Source organism: Candida tropicalis, assembly GCF_000006335.3.
Source record: "Candida tropicalis MYA-3404 genomic scaffold supercont3.6, whole genome shotgun sequence".
NCBI classification, from domain to species: Eukaryota; Fungi; Ascomycota; class Pichiomycetes; order Serinales; family Debaryomycetaceae; genus Candida; species Candida tropicalis.
In genome coordinates this window covers 813,002-838,810 of record NW_003020058.1, presented here as the reverse complement: position 1 = coordinate 838,810, position 25,809 = coordinate 813,002, and the positions used below count along the sequence as shown (strand labels likewise).

Sequence of the window (25,809 nt, the reverse complement as noted above, 5' to 3'; positions counted from 1 at the left end):
ATATATGATTTCAGGTTTGCTTTTGCTTTTATACGTTCTTTTTATTTTACTTCATTTAGTTATAATTTTAATTTTATGTGTTTAAGTCTTTTTTGTACTTAGAGACGAAATTCATATGAGGAAGTTGGGACCGCTTTATATCGAGCACCGTAGTTTGACTATTGATCTTAGTTCTCTTAGAACCTATAATGCAAGGAGTTATCATTTGTGCAAATATTATCTTTGGAAATGGAACTCTACTCCACTATCATTGGTGTGAGATATCTCACTCCCTTTTTCCTTCTTCTGATTATGTAATCGAAGCTTTTGCCTTTTTCTTTTGTGTGCGAGAATATCATCTATACCAAAGCGTGTTCCAAGAATGGGTTAAGCGTAATCGCGAAGACACGATAGGCTACAATTTTCTTGATTGTTATCTCGTGCAATTGTTGCTAACTTCTGTACACTGAAGAAACACCACAGGAACTTCTTTTTATTTTTGGCTTCAAGTATACTTTGCTTCCCCTTAGTATCGGAAAATCTTTTGACAATAGGGAGAGAGACGAGCCAACGAAAAAAAAAAAAAATAGAGTCGTAATTACGAGCTTGTTTTCATTACTTTCAACAAGTTACAAATCTTATACTTTTAAGGAACTAACTAAGTTGACTGTATATTTTATTTAGTTGTTCTTGGTTCGTCTAGTTCAAGCATCATCTATTTGGATATTTCGGTTTTCGTTCTATTTTTTCTTCCGAAGATTTTTATTCCACTTTGAAGTCCTTAGATTAATTTTTTTTTTCTTTTTTTTTTTCAGTCTCCTTCAACTACCCAAAAAAGGCTTCTGACAACACACATTTCTCCGAGTCGAGTTAGTTTTCTTTTTTTTCAATTATTAGCCTTCTTTGCTACAGAAGATAACATCCAAACGAAAGATACCCTAATAGAATATGCGATTAAAACTAAAGTCAAACACTGGTGTATCGACTATAAACTTGGACGACAATTCCAAATTATTTAAAGATTTTCTTGATGATATTCAACAAAATAAAGAACTACATGAAAATGGGTCAGAAGTTGTTGCGTCCATAAAGAAAGGATTCCCACCTAAACCAATAGATTTATCATATTCTCGGGATACTACAATAAGTGATAAAGAAATTAAAGATGGAGACCAGTTGTTAATTGATTTTGCATCATTTAAACGAAAAGTCACTGTGGAGTCCTCATTGTCCCCACAACCTGCTGAAAAGAAACCAAACCTACGAGAAGACATACCATCAGCTTATATTGAATCAATAAATAAGTATTTGATTCTTCGAAATATTCCTGATGACAATTCCTGTTTGTTCAATTCAATATCGTATGCTGTGTCAGGGTATGATTCCTATAATAATATATCCCCACCAGATGAATTGCGGACAGTGGTAACCAATTATATCCATGATGACCATGAACTATACTCCGATTTGATCTTAGGGCGTCCAAGAAATGAATATTGTGAATGGATAAAGAAAAAAGATAGTTGGGGAGGTGCCATAGAGTTGGGTATATTGGCAGATTGGTTTAATATTCGAATAGTATGCATTGACATAGAACTGGGTAATTTTATTCGTTTTGAAAATGAAAAGAAGAGTCCTGAAAATTTCATTATATTGATTTACAGTGGTATTCATTATGATGTTTTAGCCATGAACGATGAATTGTCTTTAGACAACAAGGCAGGTGATATTGCTCAATGGAAAATAAAGGACGAGCACGAAGAAGATATTTTAACAGCCAGTCAGAAACTATGTAAATTATTGCAAAGTAAGGATTATTCAACAAACACAACAACATTTAGAGTTAGATGCTTAGACTGTTATCAAGTGTTAGTCGGTGAAATGGGAGCTTCAAAACACGCTGAAGAAACAGGACACCTTAATTTTGGCGAAGTTAAAAAGAAATAAAAACTGTATACATTAAAAAAAAATAAACAGCAAATAATGATGATGATTGAATGAATGCAAGTAATATTGTTGTAGTTATTAATGTCGTTGTAATATTTTAGAATACATATATATATCACTGTTAATTTTCCTCTATTGATATACGGTCCTTGACTTTCAAAAATGTGCTTGCCAACCTGGCAAATGACATGTAAAATGTAAGGTGTGACAAAAATAATAGAGTAAAGGAAAACCGAATTTGCTGCTGTGTCCCATCAAAGAAAAAGGCAGAAAGAAAAAATACTAACTGAACGAAATGACTGCACTGTAGGAGAAAAAGAAAAATGCTGAGATTCCATTTTTTTTTTGCTGAAACAGTTTACAACGGATCTTTTCTGATTTTTCTTTTTCTTTTTTTTTTTTTCAACATTCCATTTCTATTACCGTTTCTTCACCTTCGTTTTATTTATTTATTTTACTAAAACTAGTGAAACACTACTACTGAAACGAATTGTCACGAACATAGGATCTTAGCAAGTCTATAAATCAGGAATAGGATTAAGTTATAACAGAGATGTCTAAATCAACCGAAATATTTTGTATGTATTAAAGTTCCATGATTTACGAATGCCATTTAGCAATGATCAACAAATACTAACAGACTCAATGAGTATAGGTCGTCTTCCGAAAACTGTCGAGTTAATTCAAGACTTTAATGATATAACACCAGAGCCAAAGGCTAATGGTGAATGTCGTGCCGCATTGTACTCCAGTAATGGTCAATTCTTTGCTTTTACCCAACCAAATGAAGTTGTTATATTGGATACATCCGCAGAAGCAAAATTGTATCACCGTATCGAGATCCCAGAAGTATTTGATATTTATTTTTCTCCAGAAGGTACATTCTTGTGTCTTTGGTGTAAACCAGTTCAAATAAATAAGGAAAATGGTACTTGGAATAACAATTTAAAGATTTTCAACGTTAAAACTAAAACAGTAATCGCTGAATGGAGTGCCAAACACCAAAGCGGCTGGAGACCTCAATTCACTGCTCAAGAAACCGTTTTTGCTAGAAGTATAAACCAAAAGGAAATTCATTTTTTTGAAATCAGTTCTACTTCTGATGCAGTCATCAACTTGAGCCAACCAACATTCAAATACAAAATTGCTGATCCAAAAGCTACTTTCCAATCTTTCCAAGTTTCTCCAGGTAAGAATACCAGTGTTGCCGTTTTCATTCCTGAAAAGGGAGGTAAACCTGCAAATGTTTCTATTTACAATTTCCCAAACTTTTCTCAACCTATTTGCTCAAAGAATTTTTTTAAGGCTGAAAAATGTCAATTGAAATGGAATTCATTGGGTACTGCATTGTTAGCATTGGCTTCTACAGATCATGATACCACTAACAAATCCTACTATGGGGAATCTAACCTTTATTTGATGGGAATTGCTGGCTCCTATGATTCAAGAATTGATTTGAAGAGAGAAGGTCCAATCCATGACATTACATGGTCTCCAACCGCTCGTGAATTTGCTGTCAGTTATGGTTATATGCCATCAGAGACCACATTTTTCGATGCCAGAGGGAATGCGATCCACTCTTTGCCAACCGCACCAAGAAATACTATTTTGTACTCTCCTCATGCTAAATTCGTTCTTGTTGCCGGTTTTGGTAACTTGCAAGGTACAGTTGATGTGTATGATCGTCAAAACAAGTTTTCTAGAGTTGTCACTTTTGAAGCTTCCAATACTTCTGTTTGTGAATGGTCCCCATGTGGTAGATTTATTTTAACAGCTACAACTTCTCCAAGATTGAGAGTTGATAATGGTTGTAAGATTTGGCATGCTAGTGGTAAGTTGGTATATTTGAAGGAATATCCGGAATTGTATTCTATTGGTTGGAAACCACAAGCTTTGGATCAATTCCCACCAATCAAAGCTTTGGAGCCAGCTCCAGAAGCACATACCTCTGCTAAAGAATATTTGGCCAAACGTGAAGCCTCAGCAAGTGCTGCTGCAAAAAAACCAACTGGTGCTTACCGTCCACCACATGCCAGAGGATCCGGTGCTAGTGCTCCTGCTTCATCATTATACCAAAAGGAATTACAAAACAATATGAGAAACAATGGAACTCCACCTCCACCAGGATTATCAAGAAACGGTTTAAATACTCCACGAGTAAGAACTGTTGTTGGTGCGGCTCCTCCAGTTGAAAAGGAAAGTAAGGCTGCTGCCAAGAACAGAAAAAAGAGAGAAGCCAAGAAGCAACAAGAAAAGACTGCTTCTCCTTCTCCAGCTTCTGCCACATCACCTGCTCCAGCTGCTGCAACTAGTGGTGTTATTGGTGGTGTTGCATCTTTGGAAGAAAAGAAGATTAGATCTTTGTTGAAGAAATTGAGAGCTATTGAACAATTGAAGATGAAACAAGCTGCTGGTGAAACTTTGGAAGATACACAAGTTGTAAAGATTTCTAAGGAAGATGAAATTAGAGCCGAATTACAAACGTTAGGTTGGAATGAATAGTATTAAGTGATACTTTATTTTCTATCAATTATTTATTAATTCGATTTTTCCCTGTTTTCTTTTTTTTTTTGTTGTTGTTGTCGTTGTTGTTTTGTTCATCATTTCTGTTAATTTAATTCTTTTGATGTTGTAATCTCTTTAGGTAATGGTAAATCACTTTTGTAAAAAGTATAGAGTCTATGATAATAACGATGAATTGAAATACAAAAACATGGCATATTTATTTAAAGATCTCTTGAGGACTACTTATAATTTAACCACCATTTCGTCACCTTTATATTTTGCAATTATATCTTCAATTTCATATTTCTTAGCAATATGAGGATTAATAAATCTACCACCCAAATAATGAGCGCCATTGAATTTAAGTGCTGCTGGTTTTGGTGCAGTTAAACTTACCAAACAACTGGCACCAATATCCTCACCTATAGGACCATCATCGACATCCCACCCGGAAGGAATATCAACAGCTACAATAGGTGGTAAATTTTCATTATTTGAAGAAAGATATCCAATCAAATCATCAAATGGTGGACGTAATGGAGGTCTGAATGAAAATCCAAATAATGCATCGATAATTATTGAAATTCCTGAATTTCTTTTATCTAGTAAATGCTTGACTTCATCTAAAGTTGATAATTCTTCAACATCTAAATCTTGAAGTTGTTTAACAAGTCGAGAATATAATGGATTCGAAGTTGATTTTTTAGGATAATAAATGATTGGATCATAACTTCCCCAAAGTTTTAAATGACGAGCAGCTACTAATCCATCGCCACCATTGTTACCTGGTCCAACTAATACTAAGATTTTACTAGTTTCTGGAGATGATGGAGGTGGATATTCTTTATGAATAACTTGAGCTACTGCTAAACCAGCAATTTCCATCAATTGATCAATAGAAAATTCTCCAGTGGACATTAATTCTTGATCCAATTGGAAAGCAGATTTGGCTGATAAAGTTTTAAGAAATGATTTTGACATTATTAATGTAGTAGGTTTATACTGAGTTAAATTGAATGTGAATTTTGGAATTTCAATTGAATGTAACGGAATCCCAATTGAAGAAAAAAATATGAGTATACAACCGAATAAATAAATTACAGCAAATAGAATCCAACCTGGTTTTATAGTCGGAGTATACAGTTCGGATTTTGATTTTAAAACTGGTGATTTTTTCTTTTTCATTTTTCTATCTCTCCCCCCAAGTTTTCAACCCCTGAAAAAAAAAATAGAATCTTATTGCTCTTTTGATTCCTGGTTATGTAGAGAAGATTTCTGGATATTTTTATCCATTCGAAAAACCATGTCTGTTTTATAATGAAATCCTTGTGTCCCCCTTGATTCTCTGTCATTATGAAATTAAAAGCATATTACAATCGTCGTAAAGACAATTCTACAGCCAAATCAGGGATTCTTGTTTTACCTTTTATATAAACAAGTAATGTTGCACAAAGCTGAAATGATCACGTGCAGTTTATGAAACCACAATTGGAGAAATGAAAATCGCATGAGTTGTTGTAGCGATTTCAAACTGATAGTTAGTGTGATTAATGTTGTATCAATGTATTGATGAAAACTATCCATTGGCCTTCAGAAACTCAGGAGCTATGGGTTAATTAAGTTGACGGTCTTTTTAATATTCACTTGAATTTTCTCATTCTACACACACACACACACATTCATACTGGCTAACTGTAACTTTTCTTAATTTTACAACATTCCTGTTGCAACGCAAAAGAAAAAACAAACATTTCAAGCTTGTCTGATCGTCTAAATTCCAATACACAACTGATTTGATTGAATTTACTTAAGACTGTGGTTTTACATGCCTTGGAGATTTTGGGCTGATAATGAACTACATCAACAGCACTGCTTTGCAATTACATTAGGGATAAATGTTGGTCATCGACGAGAGAAAGAACGTCCCGTATTCGTTTTGCATTTACTTTGTTAGGTCCGTTGTCTATTTTTTTTTTCCTTTCGTGCGCCTTAATCCAGATTATATTTGTTTTTCTTTGAATTTTAAGAGCCCCTTAAATCAGAATTAAATTATGTATATGTCAAAGAATGCTATTGGTTTTCAAATATGATTTGTTGATAATAATATCAACCATTATTATAATATGGCGTATATCCACATGCTAATAAACCCTATCAGTTCCTCGTAAATCAAGAAAATTGATACCCATTTCTTAATTTCTACCAATTGTTATTGTAAAAGTTTCATTTCCTTATTTTTCGTGTCATCCTGTACATTAACATCTGGTACAAGCAATAATTTTTTTTCTTTCTCTCTTTCTATTCCGTGTAAGAAAAAAAGGCGTGAGTGGAAAAAAAAAAAAAACAACAACAACGAATAACAAAAAAAATACAAGCAACAGGGAAGAAAGAAATAGATAAATAAGTTCTACCAACTCATCTACTTTCCAATATATTCGTTATACCTTTTTACAGTATAAATCAATTTTCTTTTAACAAGTGTTAATTTGGAAATTTTGTTTTATTTTATTGTTTGGACAGTAGTTGTTGTTTGCCAAAGGCTTTCTTTTTTTTTCTGTCCTAGTTTATAAACCTACTACAACAAGTCTTACTATTCAATTATCTTAGTTTTTTCTTTCGTTTTTCATTTTTTTTATTGTCAACTATAAAGTCAACGGCGAAAACTATAATATCAATAATAATAATAATAATAATAATAAGATGTCACAATATAGCTATAGAGGCAGTACAGATAATAGTGAATCCCATCACTCCCCATTGATCAACTATAGAAAAGATGCTAAAAAAGGTATTAAATTCACATTCATGGTTGTTGGTGAAAGTGGTACTGGTAAGACCACATTTATTAACAGTTTGTTGAACAAGAAGGTGTTGAATCATCGTTATGAAAAAGTGGGCCATACTGCTGGTGAAACAAAAACTTTGAGTTTTACTTCAGCTAAATCGGTTGCCTTGCCAAATACTTCTATATTGACTAAAAATGAGTTCAATCCAAGAACCATTAATGAAGAACCGGGAATTGCTTTAACTGAAACTCATATTGAGATTGTTGATGATGATAACCAAAAATTGTTGTTGAATATTATAGATACCCCTGGTTTTGGAGAAAATTTGAATAACGAATTGTGTTTTGTGGAGATTGAAAATTATTTGAAACAACAATTTGATTTGGTTTTAGCTGAAGAAACTAGAATTAAGAGAAATCCACGTTTTGTTGATACTAGAGTTCATGTGATGTTGTATTTTATTACTCCTACTGGACACGGTCTTAGAGAAATTGATATTCAATGTATGAAGAGATTGAGCAAATATGTTAATATTATTCCTGTTATTGGTAAAGCTGATTCTTTTACTCCAAATGAATTACAATACTTCAAGCAACAAATCAGAATTGATATTCAAAAATTCAATGTTCCAACTTTTCAATTTGATAACTCATTGGATGATTATGATGAAGATGAGGATTATGATTTGATTCAAGAATGTAAGTTTTTAACCAATTTACAACCTTTTGCCGTCATCACTTCAGAAGACGTGTTTGAAGTTTCTAACAATGGTGAACAACCAAAGATTATAAGAGCAAGAAAATATCCGTGGGGTTTGGTGGATATTAACGACACTAGATTTAGTGATTTCCCAATTTTGAGATCTGTATTGTTGGGTTCACATTTACAGGATTTGAAGGATTTGACACATGATTTCTTGTATGAAAGATACAGAACTGAAAGATTAACCAAAGTTACTGGTAATGGGCAAGCTTTCGAAGATGAAGAAGGTGATGATGGTGAATTCCACGATACTGTGGAACACCAAGTTAATGAAACTCGTGAGAGAGGTGGTTTACAAGACAATTCGACTATTCCTTCGTTATCCAATTTGGCACAGTTGACTAACGGAAATGATAATAGTTATAACAACCATAGCAATGTCAATGGCGATAATAATTCAATAACTTCTGCAAGTTCATCTATCAAAAAGTCCAGCTCAATGTTGATTGATGATGACCATCATACACCTAAATTGAAGAATCTCAGTTCATTCACATCATCAACTTCTACAGTATCGCTTGAAAATGGCGAGAAGGAGAAGGACAGGGCACCAAACAACAATGCCTTTAAGAGATTATCTATTGGTCCACAACGTAATCAATTGCGTCAAATTTCAGAAACTGTGCCATATGTGTTGAGACATGAGAGAATTTTGGAAAGACAACAGAAATTGGAAGAAATGGAACAAGCAAGTGCCAGAGAATTAGCCAACAGAGCTGCACTTTTGGAAAAGAAGGCTGCGGAATTAAAAGCTAAAGAAAAGATTTTAAGACAATTGGAAATGGCAAGAGCCGAGCAACTGGCTAATTCTAGTTTGCACAGAAATGAAAGTAATGTTGATGGAGAACAAGAAGAAGAAATTACCACCAGATATGATAATTCTGAATATCAACATGATGATAGTACACCTAATTACGAAACTTCAAGGTTGCAAAAGGATGAAACATTGACAGACTTGCATTCAATTGTAAGTAATGGTCATTAAGAAAGTACATTCAAATAAAAAATACTAAAACAAAAAAAGACAAAAAAAAATAGAATAATTGTGTCGTAATTCTTGTTTAACTAAATACAAACAATCCAACAAGGGAAACTGAAGTGAATAGTCTAAAGGACAGATTTTATAGAAACCTTGTGAAATTTTATATTTTGAAAATATGTATATTTTTTTTTTCTTTCTTCATCTTTCTTTTACTATAATTATTATTATTTCTTTTTGTCTTTCTTTCTTTCTTTTATTAGAAAATATATATATGTTAGACTGTTTTATTAAATAATGTGCTTATACGGTTTTATGGAGTAAAAACGTTTGACGAAGAACTCCGCAAACAGTTATTACGGAATACTGCCTTGTCTCTAAATCATGCACTTCGAAATGGTGGGGATAGGTTTTCTTTTTTTTTAATGCAAAATGATGAATATTGCATCAATTCGTGCATATTGACAAAAAAATTATAGAATGATTAGAATGCCAAAACAGCAACGGTTGCTTGAAACTTAATCCAAGAGTTTTTATTTTTTTACTTCTTAATTTGTTTGTGAATGACAGAAACTAAGTGGGGAAGAAAGGAAGTTTTTCTTTTACAAGGAAAGATAGAAAACAGTTGGAATCATTCAGGATAAATTCGGAATATTTTTAGACTACATCTAGACTTAAGAAAATTGCCAAAAAAACTATTAGGCATTTTGTTATTGGATGGACGGAGGAGTATGAAAACCTCCACAAACACAAGAGATGTACTCATCCCGGAGTTGATTGTACACAAGGGGAGCAAAAATGAAAATAAAAATAAAAATTGAATCATCTCATAATCCCTAAACCCCACAAAATTTAATCACATTGCTATGGCTAAAATTTAAAAGTGTTAAAAAAAAAAGAAAAGGAAAGAAACCGTTAAAAATGCCTTACACGGAAAATAGACCAAATAGAAAATAGAAATTGCCCTTTTGTGACTGTGAAATGTGATTGTTTCAAAAGAAGCGCCTATTATTTGAGTGGTAAAAAGAAAGGACAATAAATACCACAGAAGAGAATGAAAGAGAACTAAAAAAAAAAAAAATCCAGTAATGGGCGGCAAGACAAAAGTTTCTTTTTATACTCAATAGTTCAAATACTTGGCTCTCACCAACATCACCATCATTACGATTCAATGATAAGTTTCTATTTTGTTTCTCTTCATACTCTCCTGAGGATGTCTTAGATCCGTCGTTCCCAGCCGCGTCATCATCCCTTATCGTGTCACCTGCTGAGTGTTGATGAGAGACGGGAGCTGAACCCCGAAAGAAAAAAAAAATAAAAAAGAAAACGAAAAATCGGACCAGTCAGGGTTGAAGAAAAAATTGACTCTGTCGTATACGCTGCGTCTAAGAACGCCTTGCAAAGGGCTGAACTTGATCTCATCCGGTGGGAAATGAAATTCAACCGAAAAAGTAAAGACAACAACTCATTCGATATGGTCAAAATTTTCCCCTACTAGTCCGATAATTGGCATTCACTAAACGGAGGGAGGGGATACTGAATCTCAGCTAAGGATTCTTAAGCATGTTGACATATGCTAAGAAAAAAATAAAAGAACCAAATAATAATGAATTGATAGTGGCCAATATAGATAGGATATTTCTTATCTTTGGAATTATCCAGCTCAATAGAAAAAGAAATAAGGACAATGTTCCGGAACTTCTGACAAGATGTTCCTGGGACTAAGCTATTTTTTTATATACATTTTTCCTTATTGTCCACTGACAGTCATCTCATCTCATATTGTCTATTTTGAAGATTTCCTTTAAGCATCTTGCTTCAATCTTGATTACAAAATTAACAAAGAAAAAAAAAAGTAGAGAAACGATAAATCAACGTTTCGAATAAACCATTGGTTAATCCAATGGATCTTGATAGCAACTTATCTTTACGGCATTTTTAACATGTAGTTGGGTTGGGATAATACGCTCCCACAGCAGTAGTTAAAAAAGAAAAAAAGAAAAAGAAAAAGAAAGCTAAATTTTGACGCACCTGGAATAATTTAAATTTCCCGTATTTTTCTTGGCACCTACATAATCAAAATGCCAATATGCAGGATTCTCGGTGGTACACTTTTTGCTTTTCTTTCTGTGTCAATTTCGTATCAACAGCCATATTAACTTTATAATGAGTATACAGTTGAAATGCCCTTTAGGATTCCGTGATAATACTTTTGCTCCTCCTTCTACTACTTCTGCTCCTCTCTGATTCTATTATCTCCACTTTCAAGATTAACGAACCACAAATTTAATGAGCTTTCCTGCATGCACTATCTTGGTTCTTTTTTTTTTTAACTCGTTAATAATATTCACCATATTGTAACTTGACTGTTATTTTAATTCACAGCTAATGCATTGTTGCGATTTGAATGACATTGGGACTTGGGAATTTAAATTTTTATGATTCTATGAAAAAAAGAAATAGAGAAATTTCATAGTTCCTATAAAATGGATTGCATTTTTCCCAGTTTTTTATTTATTTAATAGATACGTTTTATTTCTACTCTTTCTTTTTAAAACTTCATATACTTTTTTGTATTTTATTTTTGAATTACTACAATTATATATAACTGCATTTCAAGCTAGCTTGTTATTTATTTATATTCATCGTTATTGATACTTTATTTTATTTTTTGTTTGTTTGTTTCCCCCACTTCATCCTACTTTCGCATCCAATCTTTATTTTATAAATTCACATTTATTTAAATTCCCAATTCCTATTTTTTTTATTTTAGATTAACTACAATTATATCATGGTTTTCGGGTTTTCAAACGAGAAAGATCAAGCTATAGAGGAAAAGAGATCTTCAGGAGTTGACTTGGAGTCAGTTCTTTCAAATCATACCAATAATTATGATCTTTATGTCGCCAAATCCAATCCTTCAGTACACAATATTGCTGAAGAAGGGCATCAATTACGTAAAAAAATGGATGCAAGACATACAAGTATGATTGCTATTGGTGGTGCTTTAGGTACTGGTCTTTTAATTGGTACTGGTCTGGCTTTGAAAACAGCAGGTCCAGGTGCTATTTTAATTTCTTATGGTGCCATTGGTTTTGTTGTTTATATGGTTATGACTGCTCTTGGTGAAATTGCTTCTTTTATTCCATTACCAGGTTTTGCCAATTATGGTAAAAGATATGTTGATGAAGCTTTGGGTTTTGCATGTGGTATTGTTTATCTTATAAAATATTTGGTTCTTCCGGCAAATCAATTGACTGCTGGTGCTTTAGTTATGCAATATTGGGTCAGTAGAGAACGTGTTAATCCTGGTGTTTGGATCACTGTGTTCCTTGTCTGTATCACTGCCATTAATTTCCTCGGTGTGAGATTTTTCGCAGAAATTGAATTCTGGTTGAGTGTTCTTAAAGTTATTGTTTGTTTGGGTTTGATTCTTTTGTTGTGGATTATCGCATTAGGTGGTGGTCCAACTCATGACAGAATTGGGTTCAGATACTGGCAACACCCAGGGGCTTTTATTGAATACCATAACTCCACCATGGGTGTTGATATCACTGGTCCTAAGGGTAGATTTGTTTCATTTGTTGCTGTCTTGGTTAGTGCAGTTTTCGCTTACCTTGGTTCTGAATTAGTTGCCATTACTTTCAGTGAAACCAGAAACCCAAGAAGAGCTATTCCAAGAGCCATTAGATTGACTTTGTACCGTATCCTTGTTTTCTACATCTTATCCATCTTGTTTGTCGGTATGTGTGTCTCTGCAAAGGATCCATTATTATTGGGTGCTTCAGGTACCAATGCCGGAGCCAGTCCTTTTGTTATCGCAATTAAGAATGCCAAGATTGGTGGTTTGGACCATTTGATTAATGCTTGTATTCTTTTGTTTGTCCTTTCTGCTTCTAATAGTGATATGTATGTTTGTTCCAGATCTGCATACAGTTTGCTGGTTGATGGATATCTTCCAAAATTCTTTTCCAAGACTAACTCACTTGGTGTTCCATACTATGGTGTTACTTTAAGTTTCTTGTTTTGTTTATTGGCATACATGAATGTTTCATCAGGTTCAGCTGTTGTTTTCGGTTACTTTGTCAATGTCGTTTCTTTAACTGGTTTGATTGCTTGGGCCTGTATTTTAGTTTTCCACATTAGATTCATGCAAGCTTTGAAAGCTCAAGGTCTTGATAGAAACAGAGATTTGGTTTACAGATCCCCATTACAACCATACGGTAGTTGGATTTCCTTATGTCTTTGTGTTGTCATTATTTTCATCAAAAATTTCACTGTTTTCTTGGGTGATAAATTTGATTACAAGAATTTTATCACTGGTTATATTGTCTTGCCAATCTTTATCATCATGTTTGTTGGTTACAAGATCATCTATAAGACTAAATGGTTGAAATCCGAAGAAGTTGATTTGGATACTTTCAGAGATGTTATTGATGCTGAATTTGAAAAATTTGAAGCTGAAGATGCTGAAAGAAAAGCCATTAGAGAAGCTGAAGGCAAACGTTTCGATGGTGCTTGGTTTTATGACAAATTCTTGGGATGGATCTTCTAGATTAAGTCGTTTGTTTAATTTTTGTAACTATTATTATTTATCCTTTTTTTAATTCACGATTGTCATTTAATTATTTTCACGATTTAATTTTGTAAATCTGTTAAAATGATATTTAAATATTTTTAGTTGAATTTCGTTGCAAAAAATTAGCAAAACATATTTACCACCATAATGAATTTTACGTACACTGGTAAATGAAAATGATCCTTAATACATTTGATTATCCAATGGAAGGGTTCAGTAATGTAATACATTCATGATGCATCAATTATAAATTAACAAATGTAATTCTCCCAATATGAGTTTCCACATGTCAATACATAAATTGCTTACACTTTCAACAAATCGGGTCTTATGGCTCAGTTGTTAAAATATTGCCTTGCTGGCGAAATTGGTTATCGCTTTTGACTTCTAATCAAAGGATTCTGGGTTCGAGTCCCAGGTAGGGTTTATTTTTTTCTTTAGCACAATCTTGATTTGCGTGCAAGTGCAAAGTACTTGTCCTTTTTTTTTTAAAGAAAAATGAATTTTTGTTAAATACAAACTGAATGGTACACTACGTCTAACTAATGCCGATCACCAAATCTAACAAACCAAGATGTATTTCATAGGTTAAATTAAAATGATTCAAGAACTGTTAGTTCCTGTCCAATTATTACTTTCTTTTTTTTTATCATTCTCTAGAGACTAAATTACCTAATGATTGTTCTTTATTGTTGCTAACGTGAAATCTGTGATGTTGAAGTCGTGTACAATTGTCAAATTTGATTTTTTTTTTTTGTACAAAGTCACACACACATTGTATAGTGTGTTGCCAATGAAACTGTCTTTCCAGTAACAAAATCACTAAGAAACAGCGAGAAAAAAAATAAAAAAGATTCTTGCCATCTTAATAGAATTTCTTTTTTTTTTTTTTTGATTTTTATTTTTGTTTTGGCTGTCTTCGCCTTACAAAACGTATTACCTGCATTTTTTATTCCTTCCATTCTTTTAATCTTTTTACTCAAGATTCAAAATTTTTCTTCTTTGGTTAACAGGTATATAATACACTTTTAATTTAGTAGGCTGAATCAATTTTTAGTGATTTGCAATTGACCATCATTTCATCTTCTGTCAGATCAAGAGAGAAATTGCGAGTGAGTAAAGTGAGAGCGTGAGAGAGAGCGAAAGAGAAAAAAAGAGCCGAAAAACAAAAAAAAAAAAGAGAATTATAGCAACAGGTGAATTTTTTTTTTTCTTTTTGTTGTTGTTAAATTAAATTAAAGAAAACAAGTAAAAAAAAAAACCTTCAGTCCCCAGTTCCCATATAGACACCACATACCTTTCATATACTTGTCAATAATGGATATCCTTCAAATATTAGAAGCTGCATTAGGTGGGGTCGCTGACCAAAACCAAAGAACGCAAGCAGAAATTCAATTAAACGATGCAGCAAACAACCACTTTCCGGAATATGTTCAATTATTGATTGAAGCTTTGATCAATGAGGATGCCAAAACAGAAGTAAGAATGTTGGCTGGTATTGCATTAAAGAATCAATTGGTTTCAAAAGATAATAAAGTTAAATTGGCTCAACAAGACAGATGGTTGAAATTACCTGAAGACTTGAAAGATAAGATCAGAGGATTAGCATTACAGGGTTTAGGTATAACCAATCAAAAAGTTGCCAATACAGCTGCACAATTAGTTGCCGCTATTGCTGATATCGAATTACCAAGAGGTCAATGGCAAGAATTGATCCCAAGAATTATTCAAAACACCAAACCGGAGAATCCAGAAAACATAAAGAGAAGTTCTTTGTTGACTATTGGTTATATCTGTGAAAGTTCCGATCCAAATAATCCAAATATCTTAAACCAAGCAAGTGGTATATTGATTGCTATTGTTCAAGGTGTTCAAAGTAACGAACCTTCCAAACAAGTAAGATTAACTGCCTTGAATGCATTGGTTAATTCTTTGGAGTTTATCAAATTTAATTTTGAAACCGAGGGGGAAAGAAATTACATCATGCAAGTTGTATGCGAAGCAACTCAAGCAGATGATGCAGAATTACAAGCTAGTGCCTTTGGTTGTCTTGCTAGAATCATGTCCTTGTATTACCGTTACATGTCACTTTATATGGAAAAGGCTTTGTATGGATTGACCATTTCAGGTATGCAAAGTGCTGATGAAAAAGTTGCATGTATGGCAGTTGAATTTTGGTCAACTGTTTGTGAAGAAGAATTAGAAATTGCATTACAAAGACAAGAATTGGGATTAGATCCATTACAAGCAGCTCAAACCCCTGACTTAGTCTCATATAATTTTGCTCTTGTTGCTTCAACAGAAGTCTTACCAACTTTGTTGACCTTGTTAACCAGACAAAACGAAGATCCTGAAGATGATGATTGGTCAGTTGCCATGGCTGCTGGAGCTTGTTTGCAATTATTTGCTCAAAACATTGGTAATTATGTTGTTGATCAAACTATAAATTTTGTTGGTTCTAACTTGACAAATACAGAAAACTGGAGAGCTAGAGAAGCTGCCGTTATGGCATTTGGTTCTATCTTAGATGGTCCAGATCATGAACAATTGAAGACAGTCATTGCTCAAGCATTACCACCAATCCTTACTTTGATCAAAGATGACAATTTGCAAGTTAAAGAAACCGTTGCTTGGTGTCTCGGTAGAATTGCTGATATGGTGATTGATGCTATTGACATTCAAACTCAATTAGAACCATTATTGCAAGCTTTGATTGAAGGGTTGCAAGATCATCCAAAAGTCTCTACCAATTGTTGTTGGACTTTGATGAACTTGACTGAACAATTGTGTACTGATGGTTACGACAATGACACTACTACCATGTCACAATATTACCCAACTATCATTCCAATTTTAATACAAACATCTGGTAGAGGTGATAATGAATACAGTGCGAGAGCTTCTTCTTACGAAGCACTTTCCACTTTTGTCACTTATAGTGCAAGAGATACTATGCCAATTGTTCAAAACATTGCTACTGAAGTCTTGGCCCGTTTAGAATCCACCATCATGTTACAAGGTCAAGTTAGTACCACTGAAGATAGAGGTAACTTAGAAGAATTACAATCCAACATCTTGTCATTGTTGACTAATGTTATTAGAAGATTGGGTAGCGAAGTTATCGTGGCTTCCGATAATTTAATGGATAGATTTATCAAGTTGCTTGATGCTCAAGAACAAAACTCCTTGATTGAAGAAGATATATACATTGCCATTTCTGCTCTAGCCAGTGCCATTGGTGAACAATTTGTTAAGTATTTGCAACCATTTTTGCCATATTTGACTAAAGCCTTGACTAATGTTGAATCTCCAACTAGTATTACTGCTGTTGGTTTAGTTGCTGATTTGGCACAATCATTAGGACCACAAATGAACAATTATTGGAGTGGTATTTTACAATTATTGGGTGATGCCTTAACCAGTCCAAACTCCAAGAGAGAATTGAAACCAGCAATTGTTTCTGCATTTGGTGATATTGCTACTGCTATTGGACCTGAATTTGCCCCATATCTTGAATTTGTTTTGAAGACTTGTACTGAAGCCAGTAACATTCAACCTGAAGACGGAACTATTGAAACTTTGGACTATGTTTTCAATGTCAGAGAAGCAGTATTGGATTGTTTTGTTGGTATTGTTGGTGGATTTATCAACGAAGCACGCGCATTGGCTCCAGCCATTGGAACTATATTTGAATACATTCATAAAGTTGCGCTTGATCCACAAATGTCTAGCACCGAATCTGTTGCTAGATCTGCTGCTGGTCTCTTAGGTGATATTGCTGCCATGTATCCAAATGGTGAATTCAAAGCTGCTTATGCTGAAGCATGGGTTACTGATTTCATCAAGAGAACCAGATCCAATCCATTATTTGACAACAAGACTAAGGATGCAGCAAGATGGGCCAGAGATCAACAAAAGAGACAACAACAACTTTTGGGTCAATAAGGAAGAATCAACCCCGAAAGTCATACACACACATAGTTCTTTTTCTTTCATTATCTCTAAATATTGTCAAATTATCAAAAAAAGAAAAAAAAAAATCCATAAAGAAACCATTCCATTTGAATAATTGAAAAAAAAAAATGAAAAAAAAAAATTACATTCTTCCATCCTCTCCTCATAATTTTTTTTGACATAATTCCATTACATACAATTTACCTCTAATGCCTCTTTTTACCTTTGATGACTTTTTTTTTTAAACTAATTTATATATATATATTTCACATTTTTATTATTAATTATTATCATTTATGGTTGTTTGATTTTAGGTCTCCTTATCTGGTTTATTATTATTATTTTGTTTTTTTTTTTGTTTTTCCTACCATCCCCATCATTATTCATAATATAATTATCCTTTTTTTATTGATTCATTTTCCTACTTTATACAAATTTATTATATATAATTTACATAGCTCTTTCTTTTTATACATTCTAATTGGTGTCTTTTTTTCTTCTTCAGTTTTTATTTATATATAGAAACAATTTAAGTATATTTGCATCTAATTTTCCTGTAAGTTACTCCGATTCCGTAGACCTATAGGTTGCTATTGTTCTAAATATATATATATATAATTTAGACTTGAAACAATAATTGATTTGCCCAAAAGGAGTTCTAACTGCAAAATTAATTAATTAGCTTTCTATAATTGGTGCAAAAAAAAAAAGAAACCCAAGAGTTGATTGATAAATAATCTAAAATACCCAAGCAATAATAATTATAATTATGCAGTTTTAATTACTAGCTTCTAATTGAAAGGGGGAAGGGCAGTGAAAAAAAATAATATAATTCTAGATATGTATAATTAAATCGGCGATTCTATATCAGTTGGAAGTTCAACTGCAAAACAAAAAAACACCAAAAGGGGGCGACTCAATAGAAAAAAGGGCGTTAAAGAGGCGTTGAAAAGGCATTTATTCACATATAATCCAATTATCAACTATTGTAAAAAGCAAAAAGACAAAAAAAGAAACAATGAATCTCTAGTGTCATGGAGACAATAATATTAATAATAGATCACATAGTTAGAATTTAATCTAATTTGATAAGATCTACGAACTAAATCATTGTAAATCAAACCTTTTGAATTATCACCATTACAATAATATCTGTCATGATTATTTTCTCGTGTTTCTTTGGTTCATGACCTGATTATACACTACGAGATCGTCCTTCCCCATAGTCAGAAAAAAAAAAGAAAGAAGATAAAGTCACGCAGCTCACCAGCACGTGAATTCATCAGAAATTAAACCAAAAAAAAAACTCGAAGATGGAAAAAAAAAAAGTAATATAAGTAACGCACAAAAGTTTTGATGTTTTCGATTCTTTAATTTGTTGCCCATACACCAAAACAACAATACAATAGAGAAAACGTTCTGGTATTATAATTCTTTGTTTAATTTATTATCATCCGTTGAATATATTTGTGTATTCAACAAAACATTCCTTCACTTCCCCTTTTTCCATCAGAAAAGAAATACTAGCGGAGAATATCTTCCACTATTAATATCATTGTCTATTTTCCCAATCATTTTTCAATAGAATAATAGATCTGTTACTTGATTTTTTTTTTGCATCCTTTTCTTATTATTATTAATATTTTTTTGACATCTTACATTGTTATTTACATTTGGAGAAAAGTGAACTGATTCTTTTTATACCCTTGGATAAATACCCGTTTCATTGTTTTTCCTCCTTTCATTAAATCCAGCATTTTTCCCCTTGTTTTATATTTTGCATTATTTAAAGAGCTTATATTTTCTTCTATTCCTATATTCCTATATTCCTATTTTCATTAATAACTACTCATCAATGAATTCTACAGTATATAATCCTATTCCTTTTGATCATACTTATTTATTATATGATCCAAATGATTTAATATCATATATATGTGTTCATTTTTCATTGTTACCAATTTATATAATGGTATATTATACATCTTGGTTTTTAATAACAAGAGAAATAGAACCAGTTATTATAGTTGGTGGACATCTTGTTAATGAAGTAATTAATAAAATTGTTAAATTTCTTGTTAAATCTCCAAGACCTAAATTCCATGCTGATTTTGGATCAAATAGTAAATATGGTTTGACTTATGGTTTCCCATCTGCTCATTCTCAATTTATGGGATTTTTTGTTGGTTATTATACTTGTATTGTCTTATTTAAAATTCCTAACATGCCAAAGAAACATAAAAGAATTATTTGTATAATGGCTGTATTAAGTATGTTTGGTGTTGCCTTTTCAAGAGTTTATTTGTTATATCACTCTTGTGTTCAAGTGATTGCTGGATTGATTGTTGGTGTTACTTTTGGTATTGCTTATTTTGAAATAACTAGTATGATTAGAGATTTAGGTATTGTTGAATGGGTATTGAATTGGCCAATTGTGAAATTTTTTTATGTTAAAGATACTTATTATTATAATTATCAAACTTTTGCTCAAGAGTATCAAACTTATCAAAAACTTAAATTGAATAAGAAGAATCAAAAAGTAAAAGAAATCTGATCAATTAATAAAAACAAACAAACAAAAGAAAGGAATTAGTTATTTTAATCTATTCAAATTAACACACGTGTATGTAATATATATATATATAACAAGTTATATGAATCATAAATTAGATGATTGTTTTTTTTTTCTTTCGTATATTCCATTTCCATTAGAGCCAGTAGAATATAATCTCTTTAGAAATCATCCCATTTATCATCATCATCGTTCTTCTTGGCTCCACCAGATAAACTTTGATATTTGACACCATTTTCAGGTTTCTTGAATCCAAAAGCACTTGGAACATTATCATTCTTCTTTTCACCGAAAATTCCACCTAACCCATTTTCATTTATATCTTTAGTAAAACTTTGGAAAGTTTCTTGACCATATTTACCAGTTTCTTGCATTTTTTGACCAAATTGAGCCATGGCCTTTTTAGCTTCACCGGTAATTTCACTAGATTGTATTTGATTTATACCTGGTTTTATCACAGATTCATTGACTTCTTGAACTGATTTGGCAACAGAAGATGAAAACAAACCCCAACCTTTAGTAAATGTACCAAGAGGATCTTTTTGAAAATTATCTAATGTAAATGATGAAAATGAACTGTTTGTACTGTTACTTACCACTGGTGCTGGTGTATTTCCAAAACCACCATATTTCCCACCTTGAGATGGTGGTAAATGATCTGGTCTTTGATCATTCTTAGCACCCAAATCAGCAAAATATGCTTCATTTTTTTGTTTTTGTTCACTAGTCAATGGTGCAGGACGACCTTTTAAAACAGTACCAGTTTTGTTACTATTATCATCATCAACATCATTGATACTTGGTAATTTTTCACCACTATGATCCTTAGGTACAAATTCTTTACCTTCAACTTCTGATGTCAATAATTCTTTATAATCTTCAGCAACATAATTATCGTATTTTTTCTTTGGTGGTAAATTTAAATCAATTCCATTACTAACAAAATAATTCTTTAATCTTTCGTTACCACCAATTTCCATTCTTAAAGTTTCTTCAGGTTTAAATTGATCCATTGTAATTGATCTAACAAAAGAAATATGAACACCTAAACCTCTATGAACACCGGCACATTCTAAACAAATGAAAATACCAAATTTTGGTGAAGCCCATTGTGGATTTGGGGCGGCACAATCAAAACATTTCTTATTTTCACCTGTTTTTTGCAAGTTTAACAACTTTCTACGAGTTTCTGGATCGATGGATGACATGATAGACGCGTTATAAGATCAAAAAGGAAACGGAGGAGGAAGACAAACTGATCTATAGAAGGAACGGAGTCGGCACTAGAATAAAGAATACTTTGTAGAAACGGCTATCAATTCAAAAGAGAAAGAAGGAAAGAAAGAAAAAACAGAAGGAGAGAATTGAAAACACAAGCTGTTCAGTTGTTAAATTTTTTTTTTTTTTTTCCTTGTAATTGAACACCCAAAAGTTCTGTGCGAGAAAATTTTCATTGTTTCTTTTTTTTTTTTTCTTTTCTTTGGCTTCTGATAACAAAATGTGACACGCTAAAAGTAAAAACAGGACTGATTCACACGACCTTTAAGATTTCATTCGATCGGCGTAAAAGACTACCTATACAAGGTGACTATTTATAATTTACCAACTGGATCACTGTTGGCTTTGGTGATAGATACTGGGTAATCAGTAGCACCAACACCAGAGGAGATTTGCCAAGAAGCACCGTCAACAACCAAAACATCACCAGTGACAAAAGAAGCTGCTGGGGAAAACAAATAAACAGTACCATCAGCAATATCTTGAGTAGTACCTAATCTTTGCAATGGAACCTTCTTGCTAGTTTGATCTTTACTGGCTCTAGATAATCTCAGTAAACCTTCAGTACCATCAATTGGACCTGGTGCAATACAATTTGATCTGATACCCAATGGACCCAATTCAACAGCAAAAGCATTACTCAAAGCATCGACACCAGCTTTAGCAGCACCAACACCAATTTGATAAGGAACACCATAATAATGTAAAGTTGCACTAACAAATAAAATAGCACCTTTATTCTTTCTCAATTGATCAAATGTTGCTTTAACTGTATTGAAAGAACCCAATAAATCAATATCAACAATTGATTTAAAAGCATTCGAAGATAAATGATTAAAATCACACAAGAAATTACCTGCAGCACCAGCAATAACATAATCAATTCTACCTAATTCAGCAACAGTTTTATCAACAGCTGATTTTAAACTATCAATCTTACGAACATCAATACCACCAACTCCTAAAACTTTAGCACCTGATCTTAAACTTGCAATTTCTTTGGCTGCAGATTCAGTTTTTTCAACATTTCTACCAATAATTGCTGCATTGGCACCCAATAAAACCATAGCTTCTGCTTGAACACGACAAATTGAACCTGCTCCTCCAGTGATAAAAACAACTTTACCTTTGAATAAATCTGGTTTCCAAGAACTTTCTTGAACATAGGATTGAGTTAAAGTATTTGGCATGATGAAAATGAATAATTAAAACTAATAGAATAAAATGAAATAAAACACGGTTGATTAGGAATAGGAAATCAATATAAAAAAAATTTTTTTCTGTGTGGTGGATACGACTGTGATAATATATATATATATTTATATGTATTTGCCCAACAGTTGATTACTTTACCATATGAAAAATAAGAATTTGACAATTAGAGTACAACATGCATGCCTTAAGTATTTTTTTTCCCTTATAGACAGGCAAAATTGTGGAGGTGAAAATAAAGTGGAGGAGGGGTGAGGGTTGTGTTCTTGCCGAAATAATCATGCACCAGAACTTTTAAAGACCTCGGCAGCAAAGACACAGAGAAAGAAAGAAAAAAATATGTGCACCACAAATTTCTCTTGTCTTGTCTTCTGTTTTTATTTCAGTAGGCTTATTGTTTTTTTTTTTTGCAGCTTAAGAAGTCCTGTCATTATCGGAATGCAAACCCACCACAACTGCAGCCGTGTTTCAAATACCATCATTTCTAATTAAAAAAAATTCAAACAGAAAAACGTAAACTATATGATTACCGATGAACTACAAAAAGTTATTACTTGACCATTAATTAAAAAATACATCTCCTATTAACCGACCCCCTTCTATAACAACTACAGTTGATCACTGGTAATGGCTGTCAATGCAACTTTACCGAAATTGTCATTGTTCGCTGTGGTCTTGTCATTAACTTCCATACGTTTGCTTGTTTCAGTTTCGGAGTTTTCTTCTCTAGGTCTCTTCTTACCCGAGGAATCGTCATCATCTCCACGCATTGTACATCCATTCACCATTAAATCTTGATCTTCTTCCTCTTCTAGTTCATCATTGATTGGAGTAGAGGCATTATTCGGTACCATTTCATCCTCGGATAGACCCAAATCATCTGTTTTAATCTCAACTATTTCATCCACATCATCATCATCATCATCAATAATTCCTCCACTGTGAACTCCATTGGAACTTAGGCCTCGGGTTTCATTCTCCACCAAATCAACCAATTTCCTACCAGTAGTCACATAATTTAATTTATTCCTAACAAAATCATCATAATTGTTGCAAATGTATTTTGCCAACAAAATATAATTGGTTCGTTTGTTGGGATTAATATTCTTATCACAATTTCTGTTGATCATTTCAAGAAAATCCAAACATGTTGAATTGGCCAAATTATTTTCATCAACAACAGTTTCAAAAAACTTGAAGAAAAACACCCACACATCCTGAGTGATGGTATACCTCGTGTAGAACTCATCATTCAACAAAATCAAATTTTTCAAACATCTGATGCTTGCTAATTTCAATACTATTTTGCACTTGCTAGATAATAACTTTGCAATACCCAGTATAATATGGTTTTCCAAAAAAAAAGTTCTAGATACCGGAGATTTATGTTCCCTAGTGCAAAATGATACTAATTCACAGAGCAATTGGTATAACAACTCATCTTTTCGAACATCAACCATCACATCACTGGAATTACCCAAATCAATTAGTTTCTTGAACAATTTCACAGCAACTTCTGTATAAAATGCATTGAAGTAATTCTGTGTATTGATCTCTTTGAATTCATCTGGAGCAAATTTATACTCATCATTTCCATTTGATCCAGGAAATACTCCACCACCAATCGTGGGGCTGATACCACTATTCCCACTGCTGGCAATATTTGGATCTAGCAATGTCTTCAACGCTTCAAATGCTTGATGTTTCAACCCAACGTTTTTTTCTTCAACCAATAATTTACTGAGTATGGATATTAGCGTCATATCATCTGACAATTTCAAGCCAGTATTTTTCGACGATATATTTCGATCCTCCACCGATTCGTCACTCTTCTTTTCATTTGGATGTGCGTGTGTCAATTCCTCAAGAATTGGAGGATCCGAATTATCTATAGTGGCTTCGTCATGGTCAATAGCGTTCACCAAAGACACATCTTGTTCAATAATTATGACAATTAATTCTGTTCCCAAAACCCTTATTTGATCTTCAATATCTCTCAATGCAAAGTTAATCATTTTCAACAACCCTGATTTAACCAATAATGAAAAAAAATCCAGGTTCTGTAGAGTTCGGGCAATGAGAACATACTGATGTACCATCTTCACTCCATCCCTTTTCTGGGATATTATGCCCTCTTCATTATGCAGCCCATTAGTTTGATTATTCTCGTCATCATAGATTTTAAATAATTGCTCTAGGATACAAGCATCCTTAATGAACTCGAAAATTTCCATCTGGTTTGCATATATCAACGACGCCAATAAACCGAATGTTGGCTCATCAAGGAATCTTGCTAATACAACATCTTTTAGATAATTCAAATAAAAGTCTCGTTTAAATATTCCAATGTTTCCTACAGGTATCACAGTCGTAAATGCCTGCTTCGTAAGATATTCCCTGTGAGATGCTTTGAAATCTGGGTATTCCGAATCATACTCCAATATACCAACTAAGCCCATGATTTTCTCTTCTGAAGACAACATATTCTCCAAGATAGATGATTCATTATATAGGAATAACGATTTGATCACATCACTTACAGCATATAATGTCTCAATATCTTTATTTTCTTCTGCTTCGGTAAATACTTTCACCAATTTCATAAAATATTCCTTCTCAACAATGAAATCCAGAATATTAGTCCTGGTATACTGTGCATTAGCTCCTTGATTCACGGTTTCTAAAACTTCACATATATTCGATGCATTCGGTTCTTCTGGAGGATATCGTATTGGACCCGTTATTAGCTCAGTGATGTCGTCACCTTCGTTAGAATTAGGTATCACATAATATAGGGATATTCCAGGACTGAAATTCCCTTGCTGAACACGTATTATAAAATCACACAAATCTGCACATCCCTCGGTCTCCTGGAACGACAATGCCAAATCTGAACCATTAGAATCTGTCCATACAATTAGAGTTTCCTGTTGTCTTTGATACTGTATGGATCCTTCAAGAAATGATTTTAATATTATATTATCTGAATCTTGTTCATTGCGAACCAAAAAATATGGTGATCTGGTTTCCCTATCGATTTCTCCAATACAAAATCCTGTTCCGTTATCTATCCAGTCATCACCATTTAGTAGGTATACTTTAACTCTTCTTGGTGTTCTTCCTGCACCTTCAAGTACTTTTAATTCATCTTCCAGAATGCATGGCTTTGATTTTAAATTTGTATCTATATTTGAATTTGAATTGGGAGATAACGTCCTCACGTCATCAGATTGCGTGTCGGTTTTTATCATCCGTG

The 25,809-nt window shown here is 33.0% G+C and overlaps 10 protein-coding genes and 1 non-coding gene across 11 annotated transcripts; 7 read left to right on the top strand and 4 right to left on the bottom strand. All coding sequences in view use genetic code 12, as the record gives it.

The window, feature by feature from the left end:
• Nucleotides 1-927: 927 nt before the first annotated feature.
• CTRG_04650 (ubiquitin-specific protease) lies at nt 928-1,926 on the top strand (the record flags this gene model as incomplete). The annotated part of the gene is made up of 1 exon (XM_002550306.1): nt 928-1,926. The coding sequence occupies one exon, from the start codon at nt 928-930 to the stop codon at nt 1,924-1,926; it is 999 nt and encodes a 332-aa protein (XP_002550352.1).
• Nucleotides 1,927-2,532: 606 nt separating this feature from the next.
• Nucleotides 2,533-4,428, top strand: CTRG_04649 (uncharacterized protein; the record flags this gene model as incomplete). The annotated part of the gene is made up of 1 exon (XM_002550305.1): nt 2,533-4,428. The coding sequence occupies one exon, from the start codon at nt 2,533-2,535 to the stop codon at nt 4,426-4,428; it is 1,896 nt and encodes a 631-aa protein (XP_002550351.1).
• Nucleotides 4,429-4,674: 246 nt separating this feature from the next.
• Nucleotides 4,675-5,616, bottom strand: CTRG_04648 (NADHX epimerase; the record flags this gene model as incomplete). Its single annotated transcript, XM_002550304.1, has 1 exon — nt 4,675-5,616. One exon carries the CDS (start codon nt 5,614-5,616, stop codon nt 4,675-4,677), a length of 942 nt encoding a protein of 313 aa, XP_002550350.1.
• Nucleotides 5,617-7,131: 1,515 nt separating this feature from the next.
• Nucleotides 7,132-8,964, top strand: SEP7 (septin; the record flags this gene model as incomplete). The annotated part of the gene is made up of 1 exon (XM_002550303.1): nt 7,132-8,964. One exon carries the CDS (start codon nt 7,132-7,134, stop codon nt 8,962-8,964), a length of 1,833 nt encoding a protein of 610 aa, XP_002550349.1.
• A 2,785-nt stretch (nt 8,965-11,749) lies between these two features.
• On the top strand, nt 11,750-13,513 carry CTRG_04646 (uncharacterized protein; the record flags this gene model as incomplete). Its single annotated transcript, XM_002550302.1, has 1 exon — nt 11,750-13,513. One exon carries the CDS (start codon nt 11,750-11,752, stop codon nt 13,511-13,513), a length of 1,764 nt encoding a protein of 587 aa, XP_002550348.1.
• Nucleotides 13,514-13,889: 376 nt separating this feature from the next.
• Nucleotides 13,890-13,963, top strand: CTRG_06310. Its single transcript has one exon. It is a non-coding gene; the product is annotated as a tRNA-Arg (tRNA).
• Nucleotides 13,964-14,854: 891 nt separating this feature from the next.
• On the top strand, nt 14,855-17,482 carry CTRG_04645 (karyopherin beta; the record flags this gene model as incomplete). The annotated part of the gene is made up of 1 exon (XM_002550301.1): nt 14,855-17,482. The coding sequence occupies one exon, from the start codon at nt 14,855-14,857 to the stop codon at nt 17,480-17,482; it is 2,628 nt and encodes an 875-aa protein (XP_002550347.1).
• A 1,864-nt stretch (nt 17,483-19,346) lies between these two features.
• Nucleotides 19,347-20,045, top strand: CWH8 (Cwh8p; the record flags this gene model as incomplete). Its single annotated transcript, XM_002550300.1, has 1 exon — nt 19,347-20,045. The coding sequence occupies one exon, from the start codon at nt 19,347-19,349 to the stop codon at nt 20,043-20,045; it is 699 nt and encodes a 232-aa protein (XP_002550346.1).
• Nucleotides 20,046-20,224: 179 nt separating this feature from the next.
• Nucleotides 20,225-21,271, bottom strand: AGE3 (Age3p; the record flags this gene model as incomplete). The annotated part of the gene is made up of 1 exon (XM_002550299.1): nt 20,225-21,271. One exon carries the CDS (start codon nt 21,269-21,271, stop codon nt 20,225-20,227), a length of 1,047 nt encoding a protein of 348 aa, XP_002550345.1.
• Nucleotides 21,272-21,655: 384 nt separating this feature from the next.
• CTRG_04642 (uncharacterized protein) lies at nt 21,656-22,531 on the bottom strand (the record flags this gene model as incomplete). Its single annotated transcript, XM_002550298.1, has 1 exon — nt 21,656-22,531. One exon carries the CDS (start codon nt 22,529-22,531, stop codon nt 21,656-21,658), a length of 876 nt encoding a protein of 291 aa, XP_002550344.1.
• A 630-nt stretch (nt 22,532-23,161) lies between these two features.
• On the bottom strand, nt 23,162-25,804 carry PSY2 (Psy2p; the record flags this gene model as incomplete). Its single annotated transcript, XM_002550297.1, has 1 exon — nt 23,162-25,804. The coding sequence occupies one exon, from the start codon at nt 25,802-25,804 to the stop codon at nt 23,162-23,164; it is 2,643 nt and encodes an 880-aa protein (XP_002550343.1).
• Between the last annotated feature and the right edge of the window lie 5 nt (nt 25,805-25,809).